We start from the raw sequence: 12,294 nt of genomic DNA, 5'->3' as shown, positions 1-12,294 counted from the left end.
GAGCCTATGGAATTCCCTCATTTATTGAAAACATTTACGTCTGCGGGAATGATATACCTGGGGCAGGATAATGCACAAAGCACAATGTTAATGATCGAAAAGGGTTTTCAGAATATCAGTATAAATATCATTGACAAAGGAGTTAACGCAAGTAAAGACGTCCCAAGGATACGGCCTTGTCCCCTGGGTTTCAGGTTGAACAATTGGACTGCCGAGGATTTTCTTGTAGTTTATAAATCTTCAGAGTAATGCTCAAACGTTAACATTTTATTATGTCTTTAGATATAATAGAATTCTTTTGTAAGAGCCTGCATTCACTCTTTATCATTTAAATGAATATCAATGAAGATGCATTTTGTCATAATCTTTCACATTATCACTAATTTCATAATCATTTTCTCATTTCATAGCTAATCCTTACATTTGCCTCATGCCATGCCATAACATTTCGTTTGTTGGTTCCAATACTTGGATGCCCTTCTATAGTTTCCTTTTCCATTCAACTTTCAGGTGCTCAAATGTCAACAGCATGAACAAACCCATTAAGAGTCCTGAAATCGATTTTGAGAAGGTTGTTTGTTTAGGAGAATTCGAAGCCGAAGAAAATGTTGAAGACTATGTCTCGTCTCCTGACTTGCTAAGAATGGTGGAACAAGAGGATAAACAGATTTTGCCTCATAAAAATCTGTTGAAACAATAACTGAATCAAGAAAGGAAGCAAGAAATGAAGATTGTGACTTCTATTTCGGGGCACCAGCATAATTTGATTGCTTTGTTCATGAGTACAAAGATGTATTCGCATGGTCATATCGAGACATGCCAGATTGGATGAAGATGTAGTGGTCCATAAGCTCCCATTAAAGCCGAATGCAAGCCCATTCAACAAAAGCTAAGACGGATGAGACACGAGATATTGTTGAAGATAAAGAGGAAGTCAAGAAGCAATTTGATGTCGGCTTCCTACAAGCCTCAAATATCCGAATGGGTGGCTAACATAGTCCCGTACCAAAGAAAGACGGCAAAGTACGAATGTGCATGGATTATCGTGACCTGAATCGAGCAAGTCCTAAAGATAATTTTCCCTTGCCACACATTGATACGTTGGTGGATAATACAGCAAAATATTCATTGTTTTCTTTCATGGACGGATTCTCGGGGTATAGTCAGATCAAGATGGCCCCTGAGGATATGGAGAAAACTACCTTCGTAACAATGTGGGGAACATTCTGCTACAAGGTGATGCCATTTGGGTTAAAGAATGTTGGGGCAACATATCAGGGGGCTATGGTGACGTTATTCCATGACATGATGCATAAATAAATAGAGGTCTATGTTGACGATATGATTGCTAAATCTCGAGGGGAAGAAGAGCATGTAGTGAACTTGAATAAGTTGTTCGATAGACTGAGAAAGTTCCAGCTAAAGCTCAATCCGGCCAAATGTACGTTTGGGGCTACCTCGGGAAAATTGCTGGGCTTTATTGTCAGTGAAAGAGGTATCAAGGTTGATCCAAATAAAATAAAAGCCATTCAAGAGTTACCACTTCTGCGCACGCAAAAGGAAGTCAGAGGATTTTTAGGGAGGTTGAACTACATCGCCCGATTCATCGCTCAACTTACCAACTAATGCGACCCAATCTTTCGGCTTCTTCGAAAACATAACCCGGGAGAATGGAATGAGGAGTGCCAGGTGGCCTTTGATAAGATAAAACAATGTTTGTCTAGTCCTCCAGTGCTAGTACCGCCAACTCTGGGAAGACCATTGATATTGTATTTGACTGTGTTCGAGAATTCAATGGGTTACGATCGGGTAACACGACGAGTCGAAAGAAAGAAAAGCGATCTACTACCTCAAGAAAAGTTCATCGAATATGAGGCAAAGTATTCATCCATTGAAAAATACTGCTATGCCTCGGTTTGGATAGCTCGGAGACTCGTGCAATATATGTTGTATCATACAACATGGTTAATTTTAAAGCTGGACCCAATAAAATACATGATGGAATCACCTGCACTCTCAGGAAGAATGGCACAATGGCAGATTTTACTATCGGAGTACGACATCGTCTATGTGAGTCAAAAGTCAATAAAAGGAAGTGCAATAGCTGACTTCTTAGCAACTCGAACAACGGAGGATTACGAGCCACTGAGATTTGATTTCCCAGATGAAGACTTGATGTGCATTACAGAAAAAGAATGCGAGTCACCAAAAGAGAAGTTATGGAAGATGAGCTTTGATGGTGCATCGAATGCATTGGGACACGGGATTGGAGCTGTCTTAGTATCACCAGAAGGGAACCATTATCCGCTCAACGCCAGCTGAATTTCTTCCGCACCAATAACATAGCGTAATATGAGGCTCAGATCATGGGACTTCAGCAGAACTATTGAACTAAACGTCAAAACTTTAGAGGTATACAGAGACTCACCTTAGTGATTTACCAAACCGTGGAGATTGGGAAGTGAGAGACTCGAAGGTTAAATACAGTGATCTAGTGGCGAGTTGATTAAAGAATTCAAGAAATAACTTTATATACCTCCCACGAGAAGAAAACCAATTGGTCGATGCCACGCCACTTTGGCTTCAATGTTCAAGCAAACAGAGAAACAAAAATAATGCCTCTTCAAATGAGCATATATGAAGTTCCTGCACATTCTTTCAGCATTGAAAAAGAGCCAGATGGACGGCCATAGTTCCATGATGTCTTAGAATATATTAAGAATCAAAAGTATCCCGAACTAGCAAACGAGAACGACAAAAGAATAATCAGAAGAATGGTAGCGGGATTCGTTCTTAACGGGGATATCCTGTACAAAAGAGGAAAAGATCAGGTGCTCTTGAGATGCGTAGATGCTGTTGAAGCTAGAAAAATACTTAAAGATGTCCATGAAGGAATTTGCGGGACACATGCCAATGGTTTCACTATGGCCAGGAAGATTTTGAGACTCGGATATTACTGGCTGACGATGGAAAGCGTCTGCATTAATTTCGCACGAAAATGCCACAAATGTCAAATTTATGGTGATAAAATTCATGTAGCCCATTTGTTTCTTCACGTCATGACTTCTCCGTGGCCTTTTTCTATGTGGGGCAATAGGGCCAATTTCCCCAAAGGCTTCTAATGGACACCGATTCATTTTTGTGGTTATTGATTACTTCACGAAATGGATAGAAGCCGCATCGTTTGCCAATGTGACGAAGACTGCGGTTTGCGTGTTTTGAAAAGGAAATCATTTGTCGATATGGTTTGCCGAAAGAATCATTTCAGATAACGCCTGAATTTGAACAACAAGATGATGAAAGAAGTGTGAGCAATTCCAAATAAAGCATCATAACTCCTAGCCTTATCACCCAAAGATGAATGGAGTGTTGAAGCGCCAATAAGAATATTAAGAAGATTATTGGGAAAATGATCGAGACGATAAAGACCGGCACGAAGCTACCGCTTGCTTTGTAAGCATATCGCACGCCTCAGACGGACGCTCACGGGCAACTCCTTTCTCTCGGTCTGTGGAATGGAAGTCGTGCTACCTATCGGTTGAGATCCCTCTCACGAGTCTTAATGGAGTCGAAATTAGAGGAAGCGAATGGGTTCGAGCTCGATATGACCAATTAAACCTCATCGAAGAAAAACGTCAAGGCAATCGCCATAGATGATGTACCGTAAGAGAATGATCGCAGCTTATGATAAGAAAATACGGCCAAGAGAATTCTACGAAGGAGAACTCGTGCTGAGAAAGATTCTCCCAATACAAAGAGACCTGCGAGGAAAATGGGCACCGAATTGGGAAGGACCATACGTCGTAAAGAAGGCATTCTCGGGCGGAGCTTTGATTCTCACCGAGATGGATGAGAAGGAGTTACCAAATCCAGTGAACTCAAATGCTGTAAAGAAATATTATGCCTAAAAAAAAAAAGGAGTGATCAAGGTGAAAACCCGAAAAGTGCGTCTTGATTAACACAAAAGATTAGAATGAAAACCCGAAAGGGCGTTCTAATGAAGCAAGCACTGGCTTAAAAAGCAAGGCATTTGGAACGGTGGGTCAAATAGTGAGACTACCATATTTGAAGTATTTCTGAAAGCTCAAAATTTTCTACGCAAGAATCCATGCTCGAAAAGATTCTTGATTGAGGAACGTGGAAGAGTTCATGCATTGATTATCTAGAGTACTTGTATTTGTTGAACGCAATCCTTTTTTCTTTTTATAACACTTTTTTTACTATCATTTGTTAACTTTCTTTGTTTGCTACATTTGAAATGAATAAATGCGAGGTATCCTTTTGTCCCTACCTGACCATTTTTTTCATGCATCTCATTGTGTGGTTCGTTTACATGATAAATAGTGAAATGACATACTCTAAACAAAAGAAATGTTAAGCATTACCCGGGTAAGAATTTGATAAGTACAAGAGCCTCAACGCAAGGACAAAGCTCAACCAGGGGCAAAAGAGTGATATCTAGGAAATACAGATTATTCATGAAGCTTGAGGACGGGTATAGAGCCTGAAGAGAAAGTCAAAAGTCAAAGCAATGAACACAGATCATCAAAAATCGTGACGAAAAGGGAATATATGACAAACATGCCTAAAGCTCATATCATAATCATGTAGGCATAAATGCGTTTAAGACAAACATGTGCATATCATGATAACATCATACATGACATTTACAGGTACTCCAGTAGAGTAAGAGGATGTAATGATAGTTGTACTGAATCAAAGGAAAAGACACCTGAGTTCCACCAGATGACATGTTTTGGTAATCTAATGTTTTTATTTCTGTTCCAAAGATCAACTCATATGGCGAGAGGTGAGTTGAGCCTCGGGACACGCTGAGGTATTGTCAATTTTTTTGGATTTTTCAAAAATTAACTCATATTATGAGAGGTGAGTTGAGCCTCGGGGCACGCCGAGGTATTTTCAAGTTCTACTTAAAAAAATAAACTTATATTGCGAGAGGTGAGTTGAGCCTTGGCTCACGTGTTGAGTCAGTTTCAATTTATGTTTTTCAATTTATTTTTTTCGAAAATCAACTCATATTGCGAGAGATGAGTTGAGCCTCGGGGCACGTTGAGGTATTTTCAATTTTTGTCTTTCAAAATAATCAACTCATATTGCGATAGGTGAGTTGAGCCTCAAGACATGCTGAGGTAATTTTGATCTCCGTTTTCGAAAATCAACTCATATTGCGAGAGGTGAGCTGAGCCTCAGGACACGCTGAGGTAATTTCAATTTCTATTTTCAAAAAAAAAAAAATCAACTCATATCGCGAGAGGTGAGTTGAGCCTCGGCTCACATGCTGAGATCTTTTCAATTTCTATTTTTAATTTCTGTTTTTCAAAAATCAACTCATACTGCGAGAGGTGAGTTGAGCCTCAGGGCTCAGGTAATTTCAATTTCTGTTTTCTCCAATTTATGTTTTTCAAAAATCAGCTCATATTGCAAGATGTGAGTTGAGCCTCAGGGCACGTTGAGGTATTTTCAATATCTGTTTTTCAATTTCCGTTTTTCAAAAAAAAAAACCCGCTCATATTGCGAGAGGATCACATGACGAGTAAAGAATGAAGATTGGAGCTGATTGAAGACACCAGATCTTGTCTCCTTGAAGTTATAGTGGAGCTGATCGAGGATATCAGATATTGCCTTTCTAAAGTTGCAGAAGAGAAAACCACAAACCTTATCTGACTGAAGCAATAGAAGAGTAGATTGAAGCCATAGATCTCATCTTTCTGAAGCTACAATGAAGCAAATCGAAGCTAGGAGCCTCATACCCCTGAAGATGCGGGCAGATTGAAGCTACAAGTCATGTCAAAAGATGCAGTGGATCAAACCAAAGCTACAAGATGTGGTGGACAGAAAAGAGACTACCTGAACAAGAAGAGCACTAAGACAAGTTAAGACTCGGCAAGGCTGAGAAAATTTGGTCTTCTTTGAAAGTCTTTGCTTTATTCTCGTTGCACGACAATAAGCAAAGAGGGGCAGCTGTAGAAGCCCAAATTAGCCCGGGCCTTTTACAAAAAATAAACCCAAACCAAATCAATTACAACAACCCACAAAGCCCAGTCACATTCAGCTAAACCCAATTACCCATTTGCCCATTTTTAAACCCTAAACCCGAGAGCCCAATTAACCTACCCAAACCCATCGGACCCACTAACCTAAACCTAGCCCACTTACAACCCCAAACCCAAACAGAAACCTTAATCAACCAAACCCCCCACTTGCCCCCTACTTACGCCGCACGCCCCTCTGCCCTTGGCTACCACGCCCCACTTTCCTCTGACACTAGCACCATCCTTGGTCACTCCCATACCGTCTGCCACCGCATGCTTCTCCTCCACTTCCCTGACACCTCCATACCCTGCAAAGACAGAAGCAGACCAAACAGAATAGGACAAAAAAATAAATAATAGTTTCCTAGTTTTGTAATCTGCTATAAAGCCGAGAAATAAACATTTGTAAAGGGGGGTGGTAATACAGATATTGGAGATCAAAACAAGTAAAAACAACAAAAAGAAACAAGGAACGAAAACATAAATCGGAAGGTGATTTTGTTTTTTTTTTAAATCTGTTTTTTTTTTCTTTTTCTCTTTTCTTCCTCATTTCTAACATACATACACATATATTCGAAAAAAGAAGAAGTAAATTTTACCTTTTTCGGTCACCGCGTGCTGTGACCGGCGCCGGCGCTGGCGACGGTCCGGCGATCAGACCGACGCCCTCTCCTCTGGCCGAAAATCGCTCCGGGGCCTCCCTCTCCCTCTTCCTCTTTTCTCTTTTTTTTTCTTCCTTAGTCTCAAATGAATTTTTTAAAATTTTTATCTTTATAGGGACCAAACGCACTGCTTTGGTCCCCTGCTTAATAATAAACGACGTTGTTTTGAACACGGCCGGGTCGACCGACCCGCTCCGACTAGGATCGCGTGTTTTTTTAAGGGAGAGGCTATTTGCTAATCGTCCCTCCGCTTTTTCATGCATTTACAATTAAGTCTTTTATATTTTAATTTAGCCCCATAATTTTCATGGTTTTCAATTTAGACCCCTATGCTACTACTGCGTTTTGGACATCGTGAATATTGCGTTTTTGGTCCCCCAGGGTTGCCCGCGTGTTCATTTTGGTCCTTTGCCCTTTATTCCTTTTTAAATTTGCCCCCAAAATTCTGTTCTTAGTTCGATTTAGTCCTTTTTTTTATTTAGTTTCATTTTTTTTTACATATTATTAATATTATTACTATTATTTTATTTCTATCTTTATTATTACTGTTAGTATTATTTTCATTACTATTATTTTTATTAACATATTAATTATTTTCTAACGTATTATTATTACTAATTATTACTATTTCTAGTTTTATTATTATTATTAATACTAGTGTATGTATATTATATATGTATGTATATGTATTTATATATAGTACTATTTTAATTACTTTATTTTAATATTACTATTATATTATATTTGCTTTTTATATACTTCATTATTATTTCTAATATTATTATTATTATCAATCGTTATTTATTTCTAATATTTATATATTATGTAAATGTTTAAATATTATATTATATATATTCTTCATGTATGTTATGTATATATGTTTTCAATATATATATTTTTATATATATTATTATATATATTTTAATATTATTAGTTATATATTTTTATACTATTATATGTATATTTCTAATATTATATTGTATATTTCTAATACTATTATTTATATATATATGTGTGTGTGTGTGAATATATTTGTGTAGTGTACAAAGTAGTTTTTATTATTATTATCATTTCTAAGGTATGTATATATTGTATACGTTTTATATATGTTATGTATATATTTTAATATTAATAATTATATATATTTCTTATACATTTCCATGTACATATTTTTATACCATCTTATGTATATATTTTTAAACACTATATTGTATATATATATATATATATATATATATATATATCTTAATACCATATTGTGTATATATCATTATTACACTTATTTTATTTCTACTATGTTTGTTATTAAACTCAAGACATATATTTTATTATACTTGTATACATATTTTATATATAGTATTATTTTCAGTATATCATTATAATTATTATACCCATTATTTTCACTATTATCACTTATTATTTTATATTACTATGTATATATTTTTATATACGTCATGTGCACACATTTTTCATATGTATATAGGTATATATTATGTATATATTTTAACATTATTAGTTATATTTTTACTATCAAACATTATGTATAGTTTACATACATACTCTTAATATCATGTATCTACATTCATTATTTCCATTTCATATTTAATTCTAGTATCATATATGTCTTGATTGTTTATAATATTATTGTCACATTTATATTCGCTTCAATGTACCTCTAGATTTATCTTTTATTTATTTTTATTTATTAATTTACTTTACATTGTTTCGAACATACTTATTCGTGTTTTTATTTCAATAAGCAAGGCAACGTACCGATTTAAACACTATGTCATCGATTTCATCGCTATGTTGGGTGAATATCAATCGACTTGTGTTAAAACGGTATATCCTTCTCAGAAGAAAACGAAGCTTGAAATTTCTCGTGTTTTACTCGGTCACGATTCAATGTTACTTTGAACTCGCAATTTTGAAAATTAAGACAACACTTGTTTATAAGATACCAATTTTGGGCGTCGCGAGGGTGCTAATACCTTCCTCGCGCGTAATCGACTCCCGAACCCTAAATTTTCTCTGAATTTTAACGTAGACCTAAACTCAGCCTTTTATTTGTTTTAATAAGAGATCTAATAGGTGTTCGATCACACCTAGGAAAAAGGATCGGTGGCGACTCCCTGTTTATTTCAAAAAATCAAACGTCAAATTTCAAACTTTTTTAATAAATCGCCACAATTAGCGACCAAGCGAAACTAAAATTTTTACGTCGCTACAACATTATTGTAAATTTAAACTCGAAATTAGAAAGATGAGTAAAACTCTTTTAAAAATAAAACCTTTTCAAAATAAGTGAAACATATTCATTCTCTTTACTTAAAATAAATCATGGAAGACGCTAATTGTTACCGATTGCATTAGTTTATTGTTAACTCATATACTAAAACATGCGTAAAAATTAATACTCCTACCAAACATAGCATTATTGAACTATGATTTTTATTGTGGATTCTAAGTAAGGCCTTGAACACATATTATTAGGATAACTTGTGTAAACAATAGTTGAGAAACACCATTCATTACCCCTTAGTTGGCATATGGCGAAATCAGAATTTCATAATATATTTAGATACATGTCATGAACCAAGTAACTAGACTTTTCTGATAACAACATTCCTCCTATCACATAAATCATATACAAGTTTTAGCATATTGTTCTATCTACTTGAGAATTGCATTAGCATCGGTACCCATTTGATAAGTTTTATCAACCATGTAAATTTCATGATATCATCATCCCGTTCTTTCACCTCCTTGTTAGTAATAGCATCAAATAATTGATAACATAACCAGAACAAGTCAATTGGACATTCTCTTGTTATCGGTTGTTTTTCAATTAAAAGGTTGGCTATTACTTTTGATACAATGCCTACTTCTACCTATTACCCTTTTCCTAACTCTTAAATCAGAAGAAAAAATATGATTCCTAATTCCTTTAATAGCAATGGTTCCAATTAAACTAAGACTCAACCATTAAAAGGTCGGTTATTAAAGTTATATCTTTCAATTTTATAATAGCTTCCTCGTATGGAAAATGAAAATTATGTGTTTGCAAAGTGGAACATTTTAGTTGTCACTAATAAACTAATCCTTTCTAAGTGGTGTTCGATACATTTATCTAATTGGTCAAAACGAAGATTATGTTGGGCAGAATAGTTGGATCTTCATCTTTATAAAAATTTCACTAAAAAATTTTAATTTATTGAAATATCAAAAGAAATTCATAATAAAAAAACTTAATTGTAACAAAATCTAATAATAATAAAATTAAAAATTGAGTGAGAATATGATCATATTTGCATTTTTAGGAGCTAAATGTTGATATTGAAACATCAATGAAGCCATTAGATAATAGTGGATTAAAAAAAATATTTCGGGTTAAAATATGGGTAAAGAGAGAGAGAGATAGGAGATTTAGGGTTTTTTAAAAAGAATTTTTTGGATATTGTGTGAAAATAAACGAAGGGGGAGTAAGGTTTAATTAGTGCATTTCGTTATATCAAAAATCGAGTGGCAAGAATTCAATAAGAATTAACATCCCATTCGATATCGAAATACTATTATAAATTATATTAAAAATCCAAAAACAACTTATTTTAAGTAACATTCTTAAAAACTAAAATATTCATGAAATTGTTTACTTCATAATATGCCAAATATTTAATTAAAAAATACTATAATAAATTGACAGAAAACAAGAATAAATATAAATTTGATTTTTTACGAGTTACAACGTGCACGACATCCCTTTGTGCAGAACTTACATAGACTAATGAATAACCAACCTCCTAAGAATAGGATTATGAAGTACAAACAATATCCTACAATTAAAATGGATCCTTGCGAAAATTCATTAAAGAGAAAAATTAATAACCCTGGAATAACCAAAATCCCAGAATTGAAGTGATGAATTTTGACGCCCGATAAACAATACTCATCAGCACCAATAAGAAAACAAAGAATATCGAAAATATGTAGATGACATCTTGCTAGATCTGTTGGCTCTTTGATAATTATTGATTGATTGAAGCATATCGCCAAAAATGCAAGTAGTATTTGAAGTGTTGTCCTGAGGCTAACGGGAAATGGTTTAAGGAGGGCTACTGTTAAGAAACATGCCGTCATAAACACAACATAAGTTGGAACAAAGAAACGAAGAAAGTAAACTTCACCCAAGACTGATTTCCCCGGCGCATTTGCATCATATGATCCTTTGGACTTTGAGAAATTTTCTCCTTGCAAAACACCACCAGGCGGGCTAAGATTCACTTGGAAGGATGCCTTTAGAAGCAGTACTCCTAAAATTATTAGTAAGATACTGCGGTCCTCGCTTGATATATTGTCTACATCGTCAAAGATTAACAATGATGCCTTTGCCACATACTTGCCAATTTGTTTCTTCAACTTATATTTGAAGTTGGAAACTCCTGGACAACAATCACGCAGAATGCTAATGCTTTCTATATTGTTCTGTTGATCCGCTACCTTCAGTGCCTTCAGTGCCGTAAAACCAGCCTCATTGGTCTCATGCTTATCAGCTTTGCATTCTAGTAGTAGTTTGAGCAGCTATTTAGTCAATAATTTGAGATATTAAAAAAGAGAAGCAACAACCAGTCAACCATGAAATACAAAACAATCCATGTAATATTAATTATATACAAGAGATGATGGATCGAACCTGGGGTTGATTATTGATAGCAGATATGTGCAGTGCGGTGTTGCCATCTTCGTCTTTCCTGTTCACTACTTCTTGACAGTAGTCTTTCTTTTTAAGTGTTCGGATTAGAACCTGGAAAGCGTCCAATCTATTCTTTTCCGCTGCAATATGCAAAGCAGTACGATTCCTAGTTGTAACGTTTTTTATACTTTGGGGACAAACCTTCAAAAACCTATCGACCAAGCCATCAGGGTTTCCAACTTTACTTATCAAGTGCAAGGGAGTCTTACCCTTCTTCCCTTTGACACGAACAAGATCTTTATCAATCTCTAGGAAGCGTAGCACCATCTCTTTATGCCCTTTTTTAACCGCAATGTGAATTGGGCTCAAACCTTGTTGGTTTAGCTTCCTGGCAAATGATGGCTTTAAGTTCATCATCTCCATTGCGAACCCAATGCATCCTTCTTCTGCAGCTACGTGTAATGGAGTTTCCATAAACTCCACTTCATCAAAACTCCTCAAAACATTTCCATTTCTTTGAATTAATGAATACAAATCACTAACATTTCCTGTACGAGCAGCTGTTCTCAAACTTTCATCCATCTTAGGAGGAAGGATTGATAGACAATAAGAGAGAAACTGAAAGGGTTTAATCAAGTCCCCCACTTACAGCAATTTGCTGAAAAGACTAAAGACGTGATGTATGGTCTATGTATTGGAGTCAACAAGGAAACAGCATCTGGATAGAAAGGGCACCCAAATATACGTATATCTTTTTGGTCTTGGTCTTCGACGAGCACATCAATTAAATATTTGAAAATAGTATTTTACAACTTTTAAAGTAGTCCATTTAAAAACAAGTTTCTAATTTAATCAAATACTAAACAAATTTTTATTATGCCAATAGCTT

The 12,294-nt window shown here is 35.4% G+C and overlaps 1 protein-coding gene across 1 annotated transcript; it reads right to left on the bottom strand.

The window, feature by feature from the left end:
* Positions 1-6,200: 6,200 nt before the first annotated feature.
* On the bottom strand, positions 6,201-11,987 carry LOC128280463 (ankyrin repeat-containing protein BDA1-like). Its single transcript, XM_053018611.1, has 3 exons — positions 11,406-11,987; positions 10,843-11,293; positions 6,201-6,361 (listed from the first exon to the last, which is right to left on the bottom strand). Exons 1-3 carry the CDS (start codon positions 11,985-11,987, stop codon positions 6,201-6,203), a joined length of 1,194 nt encoding a protein of 397 aa, XP_052874571.1.
* Between the last annotated feature and the right edge of the window lie 307 nt (positions 11,988-12,294).

Source organism: Gossypium arboreum, chromosome 9 (assembly GCF_025698485.1).
Source record: "Gossypium arboreum isolate Shixiya-1 chromosome 9, ASM2569848v2, whole genome shotgun sequence".
NCBI lineage: Eukaryota > Viridiplantae > Streptophyta > Magnoliopsida > Malvales > Malvaceae > Gossypium > Gossypium arboreum.
The sequence above is the reverse complement of the archived record's forward strand: the minus strand, read 5'-3'. Positions and strand labels throughout refer to the sequence as shown.